The sequence below is a fragment of the Mustela lutreola genome, chromosome 5 (genome assembly GCF_030435805.1).
Source record: "Mustela lutreola isolate mMusLut2 chromosome 5, mMusLut2.pri, whole genome shotgun sequence".
Taxonomy (NCBI): Eukaryota; Metazoa; Chordata; class Mammalia; order Carnivora; family Mustelidae; genus Mustela; species Mustela lutreola.
Window position 1 is genome coordinate 115,812,078 of NC_081294.1, and position 23,021 is coordinate 115,835,098.

Sequence of the window (23,021 nt, forward strand, 5' to 3'; positions counted from 1 at the left end):
ATACCTTTATTTATCATTTTTTCCTTTCATTAAATGTAGGTTCTTTCGGGTAGGGAGTTTGCCTATTCACTGCTATATCCTTAGCATGTAACAGAGATCAGGCACAGAGTACTTAATAAGCACTTTTCAAAAAGAATGGTCTTATTACGTCTTCACATCTAGCCTATGAAGTGGATAGTATTATGCCTATTTTAAAGATGAGAGAGAGAGAGAGAGCGCGCATGCCCGCACACAGGTCGGGGATAGGGGGTGGTGACAGTGGCAGGCAGAGGGTGAGGGAGAAGCAGATTCCTCACTGAGCAAGGAGCCCAGTGCAGGACTGAATCCCAGGATCCTGAGATCATGACCTGAGCCAAAGGCAGAAGCTTAAGTGACTAAACCACCCAGGTATCCCTTGGGGTTATTTAATATCTTGCTCAACGTTATACAGTCAGTGCTGGTACTGCCATTTGATTCTGTTACTTAAGAGAATTTAACAATTTTGAATACGTACCTGTCAAGAAAATCTATGTTTTTTTTTTTTTCCTCAGATTTACTTTAATGCCTGAGAAAAAAAGAAAAAGTGCTTAGAAACCATGTAGTTTAATGTGATTGTAGTCAACATCTATAACTGTATTATACTCCTGGACTATTAATTAGAAGGGCAGACTTATGTACTGTTTTCTATAATTCTTCTCTCAAAACATTTTTAAGTGGATTTTTGATTTTTGTCGGTCTGAATCATAGTAATGCTTTCTTACTCTTGTGAAATATTTTGTGTTTATCAATGACACTGTGTGTTTCTTTGCAGGTAGAGGGTGGCCCAAATTCACCTGAGGAAGATTTGAGCCCAGTTAAAGGAAATATCACCTTTCCCCCTGGCAGAGCTATAGTCGTTTATAATTTGACAGTACTCGATGATGAGGTGAGATACTACTGTTAAATGCTTCAATGGGACAGGGACTCTGCCTGTAGTAAAGACATGTTGGAGTACATTATGTCAAGCATTAAACTGTGTTCACTATTTCAAATTACTCAAGAACATAGTCCTATGTAGGGTTAGTGTATTGTACTAACTAGTTAGTGTATACTTTAGATACAAAAGCCATTTTGGAGTATATCTGATTAATATTTACCTAATTTATCTCACATAAAATTGTATATCTAAAAGCTGATAAACCTGAATATAACCGGCAACCACATGTATTACAAAAACTTAAGCATTTTGTAAACCCTGGTGATTGATTTTTGTTGGTGATTTTAGTTTTTGAACAGTTACAGTACTACCTACACAGCATAAGTATTTTACTATGGAAACAAAGAAGATTCTACTGTAATTGATATTCTTTTGTTTGGATATTTTAAATGTTCACATTCATGGGAAGACTTTAGTTTTAATTTTTACATTTCATATTGAAGTTACCAAGGATTGAGATATGTGACACAGCTAACTCAACTAAGAAGGGAAGGGAGTTGAACAATAATGTGCAAGGATATCTCTTGTGAGCTAAATAAGAGAAAATGTAACTTTTAATAAAACAATCTTAATATTGTCAGAAACAGAGAATGAAATAGCTAGGAATTTTATCCCTTACCTTGCTACAAAAAAAAAAAAAAAATCATGAAATCACATCACAAAAAAACTCAAGAGAAGAAAAATGATTTAGAAGACATTAGAAATTGTTTCTCTTGGGGGCGCCTGGATGGCTCAGTGGGTTAAAGCCTCTGCCTTTGGCTCAGGTCATGATCTCAGGGTTCTGGGATTGAGCCCCGCATCTGGCTCTCTGCTCAGCAGGGAGCCTGCTTCCCTTCCTCTTTCTCTGCCTGCCTCTCTGCCTACTTGTGATCTCGGTCTGTCGAATAAATAAATAAAATCTTTAAAAAAAAAAAGAAATTGTTTCTCTTGAAAAAAATGAAATAATAGATAGCATTGATGACTCTAGTTCTTCTGGTTCTTTAAGCTAGTAAAAACCTTTTGTTTTTAGATCCTTGAAAAGGTTATAATTTGGGGCAATGATTAATTATTCATTTTACTTAGAAACTTAAAAGATCACCCTCTGAGCATCTAATGTACATCATGGTGCCTGCTGTTAATAATACAGTACTGTATACTTGAAAGTTGCTGAGAGTAGAGCATAAGTGTTCAGTCACTCACACAAAAAGAATCACTGTGTGAGGTGATGATTGTGTTAATTCTCTGGATCTCTGCAGTTATTCCAAAATGTATATGTGTATCAAACTATCATGTATACATTTAAAATATGTTAGTTATATTTGTCAATTATTCCTCAATAAAATTGGGCAGTAAAAAGATCACCAATCAAATCACAGCATTTTTTTTTTAGATAACTAGCCTTACCTTTTGTATTGCTGTTGATGGAAGTAAAAAGATTTCTTTCTTCCCTTTTATTCATAAAACAGAATTTATCTAAACAGCATAGTGAAGATTATCCCTAGGATTTCTGTGCAGCTGCCAAAAAAAAAAAAAAAAAAAGTTTCACTCTAACAAGGTCAACATTTCCCTGAGAGTGACTCTTATAGCTTGTTCTCCAGAGGCATGATGTGTATTTTGGAAATCGTATGATTGGTATATGTTTACTTCTTGAATTAGAAATCATTTAGAGAAAAGCAAGAATAATTCACATGTTGAAAACGATTTGCATGTGATGTTTAAAGTTTTCCATATTCTTAGATATTATATGTCTATAATATTATCCCAGATTCTTAGATATTCTTACATATTATTATTAGATTACTATCATGCTACTTCTGACTCTACCAGTTTGATAAAACTAGTAAAATTTTATTCCTAGTCTTACTGTCAAATCATTACTGTTAAAGATTGATCAAGGTTGGAAGACATTATACCTATATTTTCATACCTGTCCATGCTATTGCTTTATAAACTTTTCCTTCCCTGTCTAAAATATATTATGTTATGTAACTTTGGAAGATATATTAATATGTAGATTTTATTTTATTTTATTTTATTTATTTTTTTTTTTTTTAAAGATTTTATTTATCAGAGAGAGAGAGAGAGCAAGCACAGGCAGACAGAATGGCAGACAGAGGCAGAGGGAGAAGCAGGCTCCCTGCGGAGCAAGGAGCCCGATGTGGGACTCGATCCCAAGACGCTGGGATCATGACCTGAGCCGAAGGCAGCTGCTTAACCAACTGAGCCACCCAGGCGTCCCAAATATGTAGATTTTAAACAAGCTTTTCTACTCCCTTCAGTTAACATGTTTTTGTTTCTTTGTACTGAAGCATAGCAACTTTGTATACTCTGGTTTCTTTGCAGATGTTTTGGCTATTGATATCTTTGCTGTTGTTTATATTTATTGACAGGTACCAGAAAATGATGAAATATTTTTGATTCAACTGAAAAGTGTAGAAGGAGGAGCTGAGATCAACACCTCTAGGAGCTCAGTTGAAATAATCATTAAGAAAAATGATAGTCCCGTGAGATTCGTTCAGAATATTTATTTGGTCCCTGAGGAAGACCACATACTCCTAATTCCAGTGGTTCGTGGAAAAGATGACAATGGGCATCTGATTGGATCTGACGAATATGAGGTTTCAATCAGTTACGTTATTATAACTGGGAATTCAACAGCACATGCCCAGGAAAATTTAGACTTCATTGATCTTCAGCCAACGCCAACTATTTTTTTTCCACCTTTTACTCATGAATCACACCTGAAATTTCAGATAGTTGATGACACCATTCCAGAGATTGCAGAATCATTTCATGTTGTATTACTAAAAGATACCTTGCAGGGAGATGCTGTGCTATTACCCCCTTTTATTGTGCAAATCACCATTAAGCCAAATGACAAACCTTATGGAGTCCTGTCATTCAACAGTATCTTGTTTGAAAGGACAGTTGTAATTGATGAAGATACAACATCAAGGTATGGCTTATTTTAAACCTGTTACTACGATTATTTTAATATATTATTCCGTGATTCAGTACTTGTGCCATTGGACATAGTGTCGAACTGTGTTACTTCTTCCACCGTGGTTTTGCTGTTTTCTCTCTTATTTTCAGAGTGATTTAAATATGCAAGTGAGGGATGCCTGGGTGGTTCAGTTGGTTAAGCAGCTGTCTTCGGCTCAGGTCATGATCCCAGGTCCCTGGGATAGAGTCCCTCATCGGGCTCCTTTCTCAGTGGGGTGCCTGCCTCTCTCTCTCTGCCTCTGCCTGCCTCTCTGCCTACCTATGATCTCTGTCAAATAAATAAATAAAATCTTTAAAAATAAATAAATAAATAAATAAATAAAAATGCAAGTGAATTCATACTGCAGTAGGTTCCCAGGACACATTTAGGTATCTACCCCTTCATATTAAAAACAGCCATTCGTTCTCTATCATATGGATTCTGCTTTTACCAAAATCTGATGGCCAGTTTGACATTGAAAAAAGCCTAGCTAAGGGGGGACACCTGGGCGGCACAGTGTGTTAAGCCTTTTTCTTCAACTCAGATCATGATCTCAGGGTCCTGGGATCGAGCCCCCCATCTGCTGAGCCTGCTTCCCCCTCTTTCTCTGCCTCTCTGCCTACTTGTGATCTCTCTCTCTGTCAAATAAATAAATGAAATCTTAAAAAGAAAAAGAAAAAGCCCCGCTAAGGGAAACAAGTATAATTTGTGACCATATGTATTTATTATAAAATTCTAGATTTGAAGAAATTACAGTGGTTAGAAATGGTGGCACCCATGGGAATATTTCTGTGAACTGGGAACTGACACGGAATAGCAGTGATCCCTCACCAGTAACAGCAGATATCAGACCAAGTTCCGGAGTTCTCCATTTTGCACAAGGGCAGATGTTGGCATCAATTCCTCTTACTATTGTTAATGATGATCTTCCAGAAGAAGCAGAAGCTTATCTACTTCGGATTCTGCCTCATACAGTACGAGGAGGTGCAGAAGTGAGCGAACCAGCAGAGGTAGATCAGTTGTTCTGCTTTACTTGTGTGAATGTTTCTGTGTTACTGAAGAGCCAAAGAATTTGATCACATGTATTACTTTTATGTCTAGGTGGGTGCAACAGGAAGAACACTTGTTTTTAGAAATGATGTATGTTTCCATTACTCAAGATGGTCTTTTCCGTAAATGAAAAATTTACTCTTCAAAAAAATTCCACAAACAATAAATTAGGAAAGTTGCCAGATTGGTTTTTGATTCATCTTTTAATTTATTACATGTAAAAAGTGATCATCTTTAGACATGATGTGTAAATAACTATTAAAAATCAGAATAGCTTAGAAAATCAATAGTTTGGTCTTCTCAGATGTGAGAATTCTACACATTAATACATTAATATTTTATTTCCTTATCTGCAGCTTTTGTTCTACATTCAGGATAGTGATGATGTTTATGGCCTAATAACATTTTTTCCTATGGAAAACCAGAAGATTGAAAGCAGCCCAGGTGAACGATATTTATTCCTGAGTTTTAGAAGAGGAGGAGGAACTAAAGGAGATGTAAAGATGCTTTATTCTGCCCTTTATATTCCTGCTGGAGCTGTGGACCCTTTGCGAGCAAAAGATGGCATCTTAAATATGTCCAGGAGAAATAACCTCATTTTTCCAGAACAAAAAATCCAAGTCACCACAAAACTACCAATAAGAAATGATGCATTCCTTCAGAATGGGGCCCACTTTCTAGTAAAGGTACTGTAATTAGAACAATTTCAACTTTGGTTCAACTGCAAATGTATTTGTCTGTGTGAGAGAGTTAACTACCCTTATCTTGCCACATTGATGGTTTGGATGCTACCATTAGTTACTACAATTTGTTGAGGGCGTCCAAGGAGAGAAAGTGTCTGCTCCTAAGCCATATAAGGATGAAGAAAACAAGGTTCCTACTAAAGTTAATACTTTAATAAAAGTATACTGACTTGAAATGCAGGTCAGAAAATAACAGATGACAAAATGGAGTAACAGATTGTTAATGGAGGAGGGCAGGTAGGGGAGAGATTGAGAGAGAGAAGGAGAAAGAGATCCACCATTCTTTTGAGTTGATTTAGGAAAATATAGGAATGGGATTTATAGGATAAATACTGTTTTTCATGATGGATACTGCAGGGGAGGCATTTCAGAAATAAAGCAATATGAGAAAAATTGTGTAGATTTTTAAAATAACATACTAAAAAAAATCCGTTTGTCTATTAACTATAGATAGAATCTCTGGATTCTCATCTACTTAATAAAAAGAAGTTAGGGGAGTGCCTGGGTGGCTCAGTGCGTCAAAGCCTCTGCCTTCAGCTTAGGTCATGATTCCAGGGTTCTGGGATCAAGCCCCGCATCGGGATCTCTGCTCAGCAGGGAGCCTGCTTCCCCCCCCCCCCCCCCCCGCCTGCCTCTCTGCCTACTTGTGATCTCTGTCAAATAAATAAATAAAATCTTTAAAAACAATAAAAAGAAGTTAGGGCCCTATAACATATTCTTCCACTTTGTCTTTCTTATCTCTTACCTTTTATTAACCAAAACATTATTTTTATTGCCAAAATTTAAAAGAATCTGCACTTATGATAGTGTGGTTTTGTTTTCCATGCGTATGTTATTGGTTGATTCTGAAAATTAGAAAGCAATAAAGGATGCGTATCAAATTTTGGTTATGTAAATAAATTTAATAGAAATTCAAATAGTGTGAATGGGTTGATAAAGAGTTTATAATCTTTATCCACATATTTCACTAACCGAAATATATATCAAATGAAGTCTCATATTCAATTAATTTTTCGAATCATGCACATTTAAATTGGTCTCATATTTTTGCCTAGACTTTGTTTTATGGTTTTTACTGCTTTCTGTAGTGTTTCTGACTGCTCCCTTTCTATATGACATCCTCACCACATTCTAGCTTCCAGTTTTCTTATACATGTTGGATGGTGAGTTAGCCGTACTAACTGCTTTCTATGTTTGCTTCACACCTGCTACTTGGAATGGTTTCTACTGAGCTCCCAAATTTTCTTATCTCTTGCTTTTTCTTTCTTGGATTGTGTTTGGTTTTTGTTGTAATGTCTTCCTCAAATACATGTGCAGAAAAGGAAGATGTAAAGTAAACTTTTTGAGTCTTTGAAAAGCTAAAAACAAAACTTCAAACTCACATTGATAGTTTGGCTTGGTAGAAATTCTTAGATTAAAATGATTTTTTCAGGGTGCCTGGATGGTTCAGTTGGTTAAGCGTCTGACTCTCAATTTCGGCCTAGGCCGTGATCTCAGGATTGTGGGATTGAGCTCTGCGTTGGACTGTGCACTGGGTGTGGAGCCTGATTGAGATTCTCTCTCTCCTTCTCTCTCTCCCTCCCCACCCCCTCTAAAAATAACAGTAAATACATTTTTTCTTCAGAATTTGGAGGGTATTGTTCTATAGCACAGTTGCTGATGAGAAATTTTTAGGGGAAAGACTATTTACTTTTTTAGGTAACTTGCTTGTTAACCCTGAGAGCTTTTTTTTTTTTTTTTTTTTTTTTTTTTATTAATCTTCTTAGTGTTTTGAATTCCACAGAACTGTTTCCTACTTTGCTTGGTGCTTGATGGGGTAGGCCCTTTCATTCTGAAAACTCTTGTCTTTTTTGGTATGTTTTTACCTGGGACATTGCTCATGCTTGTACCATTTGTATATTTTTTGAGGACTCCAAGTAGAGGAGTCTAGAAGGTGACCTATTATGGAGATAGAAGATTTATCAGTATGTAGAGGATACCTCTTTGTAACATGTGTACCCACAAGAAGACATTTTGCCATTGTTTCCAAAGGTTGTGCCACTTAATGTTAGGAGATTCTGTTCTTCATCTTTTTTTGTTTGTTAGTTTGGTTTTTTTAAAAGACTTTATTTATTTATTTGACCGAGAGTCTGTGAGAGAGGGAATACAAGCCAGGGGGAGTAGGAGAGGGAGAAACAGCTTTCCCGTTGAGCAGGGAACTCGATGCAAGGCTCAGTCCCAGGACCCTGGGATCATGACCTGAGCCGAAGGCAGATGCTTAATGACTGAGCTATGCGGTCCCCCTCTTCATCTTTTGTTATTTTTTTATTGGTAATTTGTGTTATCTCAAAATGGGGAAGGTATGATGTGATGCATACTTCTGTCTACAAGGATAACCCATCTTGGAGGACCCCTGAATTTCTCTTGGAGTGATGGGTGAAGAGAACATGGCCTTGAACACAGTGGTGTCTGCTTCCCCTGTGGCTTGTGGGATGCTTTTGTGACATGAGTGGCCAGATGGGGCATCCACATCTGTGAAGTGGAGTTGAGCATGTGGTGGAGTCCGTGGCCCTGGCCACGTTGAGCAAGAAATTAAAGGGACTAGAATGCTGCTATCAGAACACATGTGAAAATATATTTAGAAATTTTTTTAAAAAGGTATACATTTGGGGGCGCCTGGGTGGCTCAGTGGGCTAAAGCCTCTGTCTTCGACTCAGGTCATCATCAGGTCATGATCCTGGGGTCCTGGGTTCGAGCCCCACATCGGGCTCTCTGCTCAGCAGGGAGCCTGCTTCCCTTCCTCTCTCTCTGCCTGCCTCTCTGCCTACTTGTGATCTCTGTCTGTCAAATAAATAAATAAATTTAAAAAAAATGGTATACATTTGGCCTTATAAAAAAGAGGTCATAATGTTTTAAGATAGGGCCTAATAATACATGAAAGTGCATAACTAATTTCACCAGTTTGCATTGAGGGCAGCATTTCCCAAACTTAGCAGTTTTCAAGAATCCCTGGGAGAAAATAACTTGTTATGAGGAATTTCAGAATTTGATGGAGTTTTTGTTTTTATTTTTGGCATCAATGCTGTGCTTTGCCTTTTCTGCTGTCCTTGTCCTCTGTATTCAGAGCACTGTCATTGATGTATATTGTCTTAGTTCAGGTTGCTAAAAAGAATACCATAGGCTGGTGACTTGCACAACAGACCTTTATTTCTCACAGTGCGGGAGGCTGGTAAGTCCGAGATCGGGGTGCTGGCATGAGGAGTGTCTGGTGAGAGCTCTCTTGAGAGCTCTCTTCCTGGTTTGCAGACTGATGTCTTATTGCTGTGTCCTCCCATAGTGGAGAGAGACAGGAAACAAGCTCTTTGGCTTCTCCTCATATAAGGGCATCATTTGCATCATGGGGGTCTGGCCTCATGACCCAGTTATCTCCATGTGCCATTACCCAGGGGATGTGTGAATTCTGGGGGAGCACAAATATTTAAATTCATAACATATGTTTAAGGTATATCAGTTTTCAGTTCTCCCTTCTGTGTGTCTCCAGTCTTGCATAGGCACAAGTGACATGAGAACCAAATTATGAACCCAAGTGAAATAAAGCAAAGATTTTACACAGTTGCTTTTAGTTTCATGGAGGCCTAGGCATCCTGGCATTCTTGTAGTTATTGCAGTGATATGAGATGAGTTTAATTGTTGATTTTGAGTTTTGGAGAATTTTTCTGTTCCCATTTTGGCTCTGTGATTTCTTTTCTCATGCTGCCTCAAGACCCGTTTTTACTGTGCATACAGACCCCCTATATCTGTGCCAATATTAGTAACCTTTCTATCAAGTTTTTACTCTTTTGAAAATATCTAGTACATCTATCCAAGTAGTTGCAGAGAATCTCTTTGTCAACAAAAGTTTATTGAGGACCATCTATGGATCAGATATTATCCGAGCTATTTTCAGCACTGTATATGAGCATGGCAGAATTTATTCTTGATGCTACTTGAAAAGTCAGGGAAAACTTAAAGAAGTATGTAGTGTCTGAATTTTGGTGATGCCGGTTTAGAAATCTGTTTGCACCACTAATTCCAGACCCATTTCTTTTTAGCTCTCTGTATTCAGTTACAAAAACAAAAGGTCTTAGAGTGCAGACAGTTAATTTAACAGTTAAGCAAAAAAAAAAAAAAAAAAAAAGACACTATTAGTCACCAACACAATTCCTTGAGGTTCAAAACAGCTGTAGGTTCTGGAAGGCTGGTTGAAATTAGAATGTTATGTAGTTTGTATAGTACATAATGGATGAGCAGCTCAAGAATAGGAGGCATCAGATTCTGCATGGAAAGTTGAATGAAACTGAAGAAAAGAGAATCTGAGACATGAGCTCCTCGTTCTTCCCTTACCCTCTTGGCTAAATACATTAGTCTGAGATACAACTTTTGGCAGACTTGGTGTTTGCTAATGTGCTGTCCCAGTTGCAAACTGTCTGAAAGCAAAGAACGACTCTATGAATGCGGCAGTTTGATTTAGCAGATGCTTAAGGAACCCAGACAAAAAGGCTTAGGGACTAGGAAATAAGCCATGGAAAATTAGCATTTTCCTTTTGATCAGTTCATTTCATAGCATTCTGTATCTTCTTTCTTTGTATTTTTCAAAAATCCTGTATTAGAATTAATTTTTTGATAAATGTGAGATATGACTTACTTATTCTCCTCCTTTCTTTTTAGAAAGTTTCTTATTTAGAAAATACCCTGATGTTTTGAATAGTATTATCAGTTTAGCTCTTGGTGAATGTATGGGAATGAGAGTGTTCATTCACAGACACATGCTTACTCACGCATGACCAAGTATTTTAGAAACCTCTTTGCCTCCAAACAATGTATACCTTATATTTAAATACATTTTATATATGCATTAAGTATAGATATAAATTAAATATATATATTATCTATACATATAATATGTACATTTTGTTTATTCTTTGTAATATTTTAAAGATAAGTAGAAATTTACATGTATACCTATTTCTTTTCTTTAGAAAGAACGACAGATATGTGGTTGTTACTATTTATCTTTACATTTTACTTATCTTATAAAGTAAATGCAGTATACTAAAGAATTACACTTTTTATTTTACTACATACCATGTTTGACAAAATGTGTCAGTCTAATTTTTTTCTCCTACTCAAATGACTCAAATTTTTTTTTGTATCTTTCTCCTGTATGTGACTTTTAGATTTAAAAAAAATACTAAAAATATTTACATATTTTTAGAAAGGGAGGGAAGGGAAAGGGAGTGAGACAGAGAGAATCTTAGGCAGGTTCCATATCCAGCACAGAGCCTGACACAGGTCTCAACCTCACAAACCTGAGATCATGACTTGAAATGAAATCAGGAGTCAGACTCTTAAGCAACTGAGCCACCCAGGCACCCCTCCTGTAGGTGATTTTTTTTTTTTTAATTAACATTTAATGTATTATTTGTTTCAGGGGTACAGGTCTGTAATTCATCCCTCTTACACAATTCATAGCACTCATCCTAGCACATACCCTCCCCAATGTCCATCACCCAGTCACCATACTGTCCCTCCCACGCTCCTTCCCTCCAGCAGCCCTCAGTTTGTTTCCTGAAACTTAAGAGTCTTTTATGGTTTGTCTCCCTCCCCAGTCCCATCTTGTTTCATTTTCCCCTCCCTTTCCCCCATAACCCTCCGCCCTGCCTCTCAAATTCCTCTTATCAGAGAGATCATACGATAGTTGTCTTTCTCTGATTGACTTATTTTGCTTAGCATAATACCCTCTAGTTCCATCCATGTTGTTGCAAATGGCAAGATTTTGGGTTTTTTGATAACTGCATAGTAGTCCATTAAATATATATATATACCACATCTTCTTTATCAATTCATAAAGCAAAATGTGTGACATTTTGAAAGGGCATTTGCTTTTGTCTTTAAAATATATATCATTTATCATAAAAGGTGACATTGTGTGTGGGATCAGAACTACTCCTGTCTGTTTGTGGAAAATCAATTTAAATCACAAGTCTCTTCTGGTAGTTACTTATTGGCTTTGTTTCCACATTACAAAGCCTATCAGAGGGCTCCAAAGAGTGGGAAATCCATAATGTGTTACTACGTTCAGAATTGCTTTTCAGCTTAAAATCTTTATTGTTTTTGCAGTCCTGTAATGATTATTTATTCCTGTACTCCTCAAGTGAACACAGTATGGCTTGATCAGGTGAATTTTGGAAAGTTAGAATATTAAGATGTTGAAGGTTTGTAATATACCAGGATTCCTATAGAGCTTGTTTTGTGTTAGAGGGATGAGTTGACAAGCATTTACTGTGTTTCAGCTGCAGTTTTGGGTCTGTGTCATGGCCTGGTGAAATGCTGAGGAAGAGAACACAGACTCACAAGGGCTATGTTAGGAAGTAAAAATCTGGAATTTGCAAAACGATAAGCAAGCAACATGTGAAATTTATAATAAAGTTCTAAGTTTAGGGAGGGCAGTTGTAGAAGTTCAGAACGAGGATAGAAGGGGCTGCAGATACTAGGAAATCTTCACGAAAGGGGGAGATTTAGCTGGTCTTTAAGAGTGGGCACATTTTGGACTTGCGAGATGATGAAGGGATGAGAATACTGTGGAAGTTACTCTAGTGGTCATGTTCATTAGGCGTGGGGATACTGTGTGATATACATGCACTGTTCTTCTTTAAACAGTGAGACATGTTAGGTTACATTTGGAGTTTTGAACGATCTTCAGATAGTGAGTTTTCTCTGGCATAGAAGGGGAGGGGGTGATTGATTGGAAGTGTGGGTCACTAGAAGAGAAAAATGAGACCTAGGGCAACTCTCAGTTTGCCTTTAGGGTCAAGATAGTTGGGTACAGGTGTTAAGGAGGAAAAGCAGTTGGTAGTGGTGGTGATGTTAGTCGTGAGGGAACATGGAGGTAGTAATTTCTGTTTTGGATATTCTAACTGTAAGGTGTTTGTGTGACATTTATGTAATGTCCAGGGACAGTTGTTAGAAAGATTTGGAATTCACAGGAGAGACTGAGGTATTATTAGGGAGAGGGTATGATATTTAAGATAAAGGGCTTAGAAAGAACGCTGGGGAATAATAACAAGAGAAAAAAACAAAAACCTCAAGAAGCCACTGTAGGAGATTGAAGTAGGATGGTGACTGAAAGAGGAGATGAAGTTGCCAAGTTTGTGATCTTTACTTATTTATTTTGTTGTCATGCTATTAAGTTTTTTTTAATTAAAATTTTCTCTTCTTTTAATTTTTTTGTGTTTGTTTATTATAGTTGGAAACTGTAGAGTTGGTGAACATAATTCCCCCAATCCCACCTGTAAGTCCTAGATTTGGGAAAATCCAAAATATTTCTTTAGTGGTTACTCCAGACATTGCAAATGGAGAAATTGGCTTCCTTAGCAATCTTCCAATCATTTTACACGAACCAGAAGATTCTGCTGCTGAAGTGGTAAGTAAGCTTTTTCTTATTGATGAGCCCTAATGAGTCTGAGATAAGGCATAGACAGTTTTCCTTTTTTGTAGAGTTAACATACAGACTTAACAGATCTTGAAAAGCTTCACCATTTACAGCAAGCTTCAATGTGTCATTTGATATAAGAAACTAATGAATATGTGATTTTTCATCATCTTTTGCCATATTTGTTAGAATAAAATTAGAATTAATTGTTCATGGCCAGAATTGGGTGTTTTGATGTAGATGTTTTTAGATAGTGCTATGACATTTGCCAGAGTGATAGCTAAACATAATTTTTCTTTTTTTATTGACCAAGTCACATGTATTGCAGGTATCCCTGACCTATTGTATTTATTAGTATTACTCATGCTTGCTTTGGGCAGGACTAGGGTGGCTGCCGTGGGTTCTGTGCTTGGCGGCAGAAGGGATCCACTTGGATCACCATTCCACTTGGTGGTGGGAAAGTTGTGGAATGCCAGATCTGAGACATTTTTTATATATGGGTAAATTTTTGTGGACACACACACACACACACACACACGCACACAGAAGCACACTCATAAACATACCACCCCTATGTGTACCCTACCCTGATTGAATTTTCCTGCCATTTATCTAGGGATGACTCTTTCAGCTTTACCATTATCTGAGTCACCGTCTATCCCCGAAACCTTCTCTAAGACTCTCCTAACTTAGATTGAATTTAAAGTGGGTGTGGGTTCAGCTCAGAAAAGAGGAGAAGTGTTTTTGTTATCAAAGTCTTATGTCGGAATATGGTATCCATGACTTCCTTTGCTTGTATATTTGATTCTGGAAATTGGCAGAGTATCTCATTGTTCAAGATGGTTCTGATTTTTGTATTTTTTATTAATATACTGTTTTCTTCTAAAAACTTAAAAACTAAAAACATTTAGAGAGTGGATTTCTTTTATTCATTATCTGCTGTCAATTTACCATTTCATATTTTTCCTTTGAGGGAAATTAGTTTTGAGGGAAAATTTTGGGCTCTGTAAACCTGCATTCTTCCCCTCTGGGAAACAGAAAGTATGGAAATTTCCCTCAGTTCTCTTTCTCTTTGTCCCATCCATAGCCCTGGCCACACCCACTCCCTCAGGGTGACTCTTAATTTTTTTTTTGTCTTTCTTAAGTATCTTGTCTTGTTTACTAGTCTCCAGCCTGGACCATTGATAGTCAGATTAGCAGAATGGTTAGTGAGGAAAATATCTTCCATTTTTCAAAATGGGTTGTGTTAAAAAGCAAAGAACAAAGAAGGTAGTTTTTTAGGGGCTTATAAAGAATAGTGTATCTACCATTAAGTTTTCATTTATATTCTTTATTTGAAAAAAAACTTTATCATTATCTATAATGATCCTTCTATTTTCTATATTTGAAATGTACTGTACTTAAGTAAAACTACCAAAAATAATTTGTTTCAGAATTATTACAAAGCTGCCATTTATTTAGCTCATTTAATGGAGAGACATTCTAATCCTCTCCACAGACTTGCAAAATGGGTAAGTCCTAGCTTCATTTCACTCTAGGAAATTGAGGTCAGAGAGGTTAAGTAACTTGCCCAAGGTCACCCAGAACTATTTGAGTATCTCAGTTTATTTCTATTGCATGTATCATATTGGCTAGAAACATTTCTTATTCTTATTTATATTATTATTTTCTTATTTTTGCCTCCATAACTTTAAGATGAATTTTTCATAATTTTCTATTTTAATTACAAAATTTTATCTTTCAGTTTATATTGTGATATTACATTAATTCTTTTTTTGGGGGGAGAAACTCTGATGAAAATTTTGTATTTAACCAATATGTTCTGTGGTTTTTTCACTGCTCTTTGGCTTTTAAAATATCCTTTTATTAAGACAAAATACAGGTTAGGGATATTTTTAAGTGGGAACAGTTTTGCAGATAAATGTGATTAGCAAAAACTAATAAAAAGTTATATCTAAAATTATTTTTATGCTTTATAAAAAGAAGATATTTTCAGTTATATTTTATTGTTATTTAATAGTTGGCCTCTCTATGCAGAGTATATATATTCATATAATAACATGGCCATGCACTAACTGAAAAGCTTACATAATTTGCTAGCATATATTTCAGAAGAAATTGTTCCTTTTTTTTAAAAAATAAGGTATACATTCCCTTACGTCGGGATGGAACTGATGGCCAGGCTACTGTCTATTGGAGTTTGAAGCCCTCTGGCTTTAATTCAAAAGCAGTGACCCTGGATGATATAGGTCCCTTTAATGGCTCTGTTGTGTTTTTATCTGGGCAAAGTGATACAACAATCAACATTACAGTCAAAGCTGATGACACACCGGAAATGAATGAGACAGTAACACTTTCTCTAGACAGGTAATAACCCATTTAGCTTATGTTTATTTAGTAACATTTATATATGTTCGAGTTCTCTGAAATAATTTTGTTTTTTGTTTTAATTCTTTCCTCCATATGAAGTAAAGAGAAAAAACTGAATAGATGACATTTTGCTGGGATTCTGACTTTTTTTGTTGTTGTTGATGGTTCTGGTTAGACTGTGAGTATTGTGACATAGTGAATTTTTACCCTGCTATTCATTATGAGGAAACATTGCACAGAGAATTTTTGGAGGATATCAGATATAACATAAGCATAGCTAATAAGTTGCTATATTAAAAAACTAGGCAGCAACAAATCAAAAATGTTAGGTTAAACAAACAGCTGTGTCTGCTTCATTTTCAGCAGGGGAGGGGATTAGAGCTTTTTTGAATGAGTAAAAAGAAAGCGTTAATCTTAATATAATGAAATTCTCTTTTTAACATAGAATTTGAACACTAAATAATACACACGTTATGGAGAATCAAAACTACAAATTTAAGGCTTTTTTTCCATTAATAATAAGGATTTACTTAACATTTCTCAGTGGATAATTTATATTAGGAAAATACTACAGTCTCAGAGAAATTTTTTTTTCAGTAATACAGAAAACCTCCAAAAGTGAAAAAAAGTTCTGCATTTAACTAATGTCAGTTAATTTAAAAAAAAAAAAATCAAAGCCAAGCTTATCTATATTAAAGTTGATACATATTTGAGAAGGTTAGTGTGACTGGAGTGCTTTTCAAAATTCATATATTATAAACAGTAAAAATCACATATAAATTCAATTGGCATTATCTTATACTGTATTAATCAGGACTGAAATAGTGTATTATTTCATGGAACCCCTGATCCTATCTATATTTTACCATTAGGTTTTTTCTTTGTAAGTATTTTGTGTAAACATCTTATTTTTATGTCAGAGAAAAATATAGAATGTAGGGAACAAATCTACTAAGTGTCTGCTGTATATTTTGTTTGTTTTCATAAGTGAATTCTGTTTACTCCCTTTTTTACATAGAAAGTAAAACAAAGCACACAAACAAAAAATTTAAAAAAATAAAAAATTTAATAGACACACTGTCTAAATGTCTCATTTTAATGACTTATGCTTTTAATATGTATTTCACATTAAATCTTAAGGAAAGGTATTTCAAATTACTTTAAAAAATCAGTGAAATGTAAATGAAAACTGAGAATTACCTTTTTTTTTATTTTTAGGTTTGACTACTCATTAAATCAATGAGCAGTCTCCAAAAAAAAAAAAAAGAAAAAAAAAATGAACAGCATTTATTAACCCAAGATCTAGCAATTCATAAAAACTCTTAGCTGAGTTTCTGCTTTGGCTAAGTGCTTAAAGAATGATTTAATTTTCACCTTCGAAAGTTTTATAATGAATACTTTTTGTATTCTTCCAAAAAAGTCATTTTTTAACTTGATCATATAAACCTTTAAATTAAATATAATTTTTAAGTGTTCATTTCTTTCTCTCCTTTGGGCAAAAACAGTACACAAGGAAATACAAATCATTGGCAAGAGTATTTCAGAAATTAATGGTTATTCTCTTTTCAAATACAGGAAATTCATTTAATTTTATATTAAAATGTTTTAATTCAATTAGCAACAGTGTTTACTTATATTATCTAAATTGTACATGAGTAAGAATGAGCCAGTAACATTTGAGTGTTCTAAGATATATTTAATTAAATAAATGTGAGAATAACATCTAAAATTAAAAATCACATGTTTTATCTAAACCTCATCTTGATTTTACAAATTTTTAACAAAACTAAAATGAAAGAATGAATGGTAGTAAGTGTTATTACAATGTTATGATATAATAATACAACAGAAATAACACTTTATTGTGGTACCTTACACTTGATCTTAGCCAAAAGGCTGAGAAGCGATTTTTTTGTGGTACCTTATATACTTTCTCTAAAGTCAAATTCAAATGGCAATTCTCTATATTTAGTACAGATAAAAGTTGCTCTGGAGTTAAACAGTTTGTAATGCTTTCAGTATCATACCAGTTAAAAATATTTTATTGTTCAGTTTTCCCCAAATCAGAAAAAAATTTCGCTTTGCCAGTGTATTTCAGAAAAATTTTCGTATATATTGTGTATAACCCCATATATATAAATAGTGTAATTTGACCTTGCAAATGAAGCCCTGGGGTTGTGCCTGTTGACATGTATTTTTCAAGACTGTTTGAAAATGCATTACACTGGGGATTTGGAAAAGTATTTAGATTTCCTGATACGAAGTTCTATTTAAATAATATTTGTCAGAGTTAAAAGACAAAAATGCTATCTTGTGGCTTCTTAATTATATTTCTAGGCAAGTGATGAAAGGTATGTATTTCTTTGCTTCTAGAGTTTTTAATTTTTTCAAAGAATAACTGGGTTTCGGTCTGAGGATGAAGATTTTTTTTTTTTTTTTTAAAACCTCACTAAAGCTACTAAGTAATTATAAGTCAAGCTGAATGAGATTTGCTCAGCTGCTGTGGCCTGTGAGCACGCACAGTGTTTGACAGACCCCAGCGCCTTGGAGCAGGCCTGGAAAGGAATGTCGTCCGTGGCTGTTGACATGCTGGCTGTCCATGGGGTCATCTTCCCTAAGTGGGAACTGCTGAAACTCTTGCTAGCATTTGTCAATAGCAGAGAAGCCAGTGTGCAGAATTCCCATAAAGTGAACATTACTGGCTTGTGGAGGAAAAAAAAGGAAAGCTTTCTTTAGCTTTATTTTTCCTCTGTCGTTCAAATTTCTAGCAGTATTAAGTGAGATTTTGGCAAATGGTGTCTCTGTCTGCTTTTCCCCCTCCCACACTTCTTTCTATGTTGACAGGGTAGAAACCGAAAGGTTTGTCGTGTATTTTGGGTAAGTGTACAAAATAATGCCTTGGTTTTGGTTGTTCAGCCTTTTTGCTTTTCAAGCCATTGTTTTAGACAAGGCTGTGGTTCTGCATGACTGCAGGTCTTGAGAAGTTTTGCTTGATGCCTGTGCATGCTTTGTGTGTCGTTTCATTTTCTAATAGTAAGAGGAACATGTATGAAATATGGGTATATTCACTGTGAAAATCACATGACTGGATTAACGATGTAACAAATAACTGTCCTATTATTTGAGCTGTCTCTTCTGCGGTCACGAGGATGCTAGGTGTGGGTTGTCAGGTTTCCAAAAGCTAGGGAAGGAAGATAATTCTGATTTTCTATTACGTAGGAAGTGAGCTGTCTTTTCTTCGTATTGATTGTGGCTTCATTGTAATTTTGAGGTCTGATCTTGAGTACTTTTTGGTTCAACAGAAAGTGACATTTGGGAAGGTTTAGAACAGACCGCAGGTCTGAGAATTCTCAAAGAGTATGCAGGCTTTAAACTCCCAGAGCCCTGCGTCCCAGTCTCTTTGATCGTTCTAATTATACACCGACCATAAAAACCAGAAATATAAAAAAATCTTCTTTAAATATGTTCTTTTGAGAGATGTGTAGAATTGCTCAATAAGTCATGCATCTCAGATCCATAATATTCCATGTTTTTTTTTTGGCATATGTTCTGTATTTTCTTTTATAATAACAAAAAAGGAAGTTAAAAGTAAGGTGAATAGAATTATATGAAAGGTCAAAAATATTTCTAAAATCTAATCATGACTTCATTTATGTGTGGCTTGTTTTGGTCCGTGCAGTTATCCAACTTTTATTTAGTTAGTATAATCTTTTGTCCTTAGATTTTTTAAAAATTTAAAAAATTTTAAAAATTCAAGTGCATGTAAAGTTAAAGCAATTTTATTTAAACGTATTTTCTAACTACATGTTACAAATTAAATTTTCATAAAACTGTAAACCTGTAGATTTTGTTCTTTATAAAAATATATTTATAGCCTTTGATTACTTATTTTATGGTATACTTAGACAATAATTTTGGTGTACAAATATCTTTGAAATATTTGATTTAAGTCAAATATGAAAGATGTAATGAATTCAGAAATAGAAGTTCTTCCATAAATATTATGAGTAAAAAGTATTTTGATCTTATATAATTTTAATACACTTAAATTCAGTTTAAATTTCAACTCCTAATAACCTTCTTATTCATTATCTGGAAGTGTTATAAATATTGTAAATAAGGCTGCAAAATTCAGTATGAAGATTAGAGGTAGCATGTTCCTTTTTTTCCTTCTGACTTCTCCAGGGTCAATGTGGAAAATCAAGTGCTAAAATCTGGATATACTAGCTGTGACCTAATTATTTTGGAAAATGATGATCCTGGGGGAATTTTTGAATTTTCTCCTACATCCAGAGGACCCTATGTTATAAAAGTAAGTTCAAAAGAAACGTTAGTCTATTTTGTACTTACAACCTCAGATGAAAAATCTTGGAGTTTGAACTTCCATGGATTTTTGTTGTTGTTGTTTTTTAAGGAAGGGGAATCTGTAGAGCTCCACATCACCCGATCCAGGGGAGCTCTGGTGAAGCAGTTTCTACACTACCGAGTAGAGCCGAGAGATAGCAATGAGTTCTATGGAAACACAGGGGTGCTAGAATTTAAACCTGGGGAATGGGAGATTGTAATCACGTTGCTAACAAGATTGGATGGAATACCAGAGGTACAGGTTTTTATTTTTTTCATGTGCTTTTGTGGAAAGCTGGTAGTGTCTAGTATATTAGGAATGTAAATATCTTAAACATTGATAAGAAGATACAGGAGAAGTGAACAAGAAAGGCTTGCGAGGTCCTTACATTTGCCAAAGAAAAAAAAAAGCTTAAAAAACAAAGTGAGATTGGGACGCCTGGGTGGCTCAGTGGGTTAAGCCGCTGCCTTCGGCTCAGGTCATGATCTCAGGGTCCTGGGATCGAGCCCCGCATCGGGCTCTCTGCTCAGCAGGGAGCCTGCTTCCCTCTCTCTCTCTCTCTGCCTGCCTCTCCATCTACTTGTGATTTCTCTCTGTAAAATAAATAAATAAAATCTTTAAAAAAAAAAAACAACAAAAAAAAACAAAGTGAGATTTATTCAACTTTGAATTATGTACATTTGTCCTAATAAGGAAATACCAAATGATATGAAATGATTGTGATCAGTCTTCATCTTCTTTAAGCTTTGTTTATGTTTTGTTTTATTTTATGTCATCTGTTTGAACTTTTAATGATGTGGGTTTGAACTGAAGTTTTTCTGTAAAATCACTTTTTATTTTTATTTTTTTATTATTTTTAAAAGATTTATTTATTTATTTGTCAGAGAGAGAGGAGCTAGTGCGAGCACAGGCAGAGTGGCAGGCAGAGGCAGAGGGAGAAGCAGACTCCCTGCCGAGCAAGGAGCCCGATGTGGGACTCGATCCCAGGACCCTGGGATCATGACCTGAGCTAAAGGCAGCTGCTTAACCAACTGAGCCACCCAGGCGTCCCTGTAAAATCACTTTTAAAAATAAATAAAGTTTTATATTAATGGAATCACATATTGTTCCATTGTGTTTGCACACCAATACACAAGTAGTTTTTAAATTAATTTTACTTTATTTACTCTTACTAACTTAAACGGCTAGATCATCAGTGATAAGGTCCAGTCTTCTTACTATGTCAGTATAGCATTATGATTTTATCTTTTCCCTTTTTGGATAATGTATACTTTCATATCTGATGTCTCACTTAATTGGTAGGAGAATGTTAGACAATTTTTTTAGGAATAATATAAGCTCTTTTGTTTTTTTCTGTCAGTGGGATGTTTCTGGAAAATAGTATTAATATTCTTGAATAGATACATTTTTATTTGCTTTAAAATGTCAACTTTATATTTTTCCTAATTTGACATGTTCATTTTAGTTGGATGAACACTATTGGGTGGTCCTCAGCAGCCATGGTGAACGGGAAAGCAAGTTGGGAAGTGCTACGGTTGTCAACATAACGATTCTAAAAAATGATGATCCTCATGGGATTATAGAATTTGTCTCTGATGATCTAATTGTTATGATAAATGAAAGTAAAGGAGACGATACCTATAGTGGTAATTTATTCTGCTTCTTATATTCTAGTACTGTTTACTGAAGAGGAAGTTAGTCATTTTTTAGTTTATTTCTTTAGTGAATAGTTACTTTTAGTTGTCCATCTGCCTTAAAAATTACATATAGTACAGCTATAAATATTTTTAAAATCATATTTAGAATTCCTGTTTTTATTTCTTACATCAGTATTGTGATGATAACTGATGATTTCAGTTATATTTTGATTTCAATTAACCATATGTGGTAGAAGTCAAATACCGAAGAATGAAGCGAGTCAAATAGGAAAGACTTTAAAACTGAGAATTACTGGTAGGGAGCTATTATAGTGCCCTGAAATGAGAAGGATCTTATTTTTAGAGCATTGTCTGTCAGGTGAGAAAATTACTTTTGAGTGTGTAACTTCCTCTAGAAGCTTTTAGCTCATATCCTTGTAGAACTTTGTCATAGGTTAGAAAACTTTGTCATAGGATAGAAAAGATCAAGACCATTTATTTTATAAATGTTATACCTGAAGAAAGAAGACTAGGTTACAACATTTAGATACATAACTTGAGGCAATCTAAGCAAAAGATTGATTTTTATTAAAAAGAGTTCTTACTTTTACTTTTGTTTTTTGAGCAGTTTCTTTACTCATCATTTTAGAATTGTTAATATATATTCATATATATTATACACATTTTTATTTCACAGCTGTTTATGATATAATAAGAAATCGAGGCACCTTTGGTGATGTTAGTGTATCATGGGTGGTTAGTCCAGACTTTACGCAAGATGTATTTCCTGTCCAAGGGACTGTTTTCTTTGGAGATCAGGAATTTTCAAAAAACATCACCCTTTACTCTCTTCCAGATGAGGTAAGTGTTGCATATGTAACTCTCTTTATTTGTTGTCATTGCTTAATATTTATTTTTTATTTAATAATTAGATATCTGGCAATATATTTTGTCATGAAAATATGTGATAAAGAATGCAGGTATGATAATTTCTAAATAGAAGCCAAGAGAGAAATATTTTTTGTTTCCTTGAAGGCATCTTCAACTCTTAGAGAACTTGCAGTTGCCAGTGACACTGCATAGATGTTAAATATCAGGGATTCAAGGTGAGGTTAAGTTCTCAGCTTATACTTTGGCCATTTGAAGCCAAGGGTACCATCTACCAAATATCCTATTGGTGCATTCTCAGAATCAGGACAGTCATCAGATGGATCATGGACCCAGGGCGGTGGTCATTTTATTGGTAATGAAGAGAAAGAACTTAGGAACAATGGGAGTGGACCTTTCTGAGCAGAGCTGTGTTTAAATGGTCCCAGAAGCCTCTTCTTTCCCTTGGGCTTATTCCTTAAGACATAAAATTCCAACAGTCTTCTATTTTAGGATATGGAGAACACTAGCTTACATGGTGGAATGAAAGAGAAATAGTGTCCAACTAGAGATTTATATAGGCTCAGAGATAGTGGAGAATCTCATCTTGGTAGGGCATGGGAATGAGGTCTTTATGGGTGA

The 23,021-nt window shown here is 35.2% G+C and overlaps 1 protein-coding gene across 1 annotated transcript in view; it reads left to right on the plus strand.

Moving 5' to 3' along the window:
* The window catches only part of ADGRV1 (adhesion G protein-coupled receptor V1), a 544,366-nt gene that overhangs the window by 43,885 nt on the left and 477,460 nt on the right, over positions 1 to 23,021 (plus strand). The window contains exons 6-15 of the mRNA XM_059175461.1: positions 791 to 904; positions 3,325 to 3,890; positions 4,657 to 4,927; positions 5,324 to 5,653; positions 12,975 to 13,151; positions 15,304 to 15,527; positions 19,716 to 19,842; positions 19,945 to 20,130; positions 21,341 to 21,521; positions 22,210 to 22,373. Coding sequence (XP_059031444.1) covers positions 791 to 904; positions 3,325 to 3,890; positions 4,657 to 4,927; positions 5,324 to 5,653; positions 12,975 to 13,151; positions 15,304 to 15,527; positions 19,716 to 19,842; positions 19,945 to 20,130; positions 21,341 to 21,521; positions 22,210 to 22,373 — 2,340 coding nt within the window. The remainder of the gene's footprint in view (positions 1 to 790; positions 905 to 3,324; positions 3,891 to 4,656; positions 4,928 to 5,323; positions 5,654 to 12,974; positions 13,152 to 15,303; positions 15,528 to 19,715; positions 19,843 to 19,944; positions 20,131 to 21,340; positions 21,522 to 22,209; positions 22,374 to 23,021) is intronic.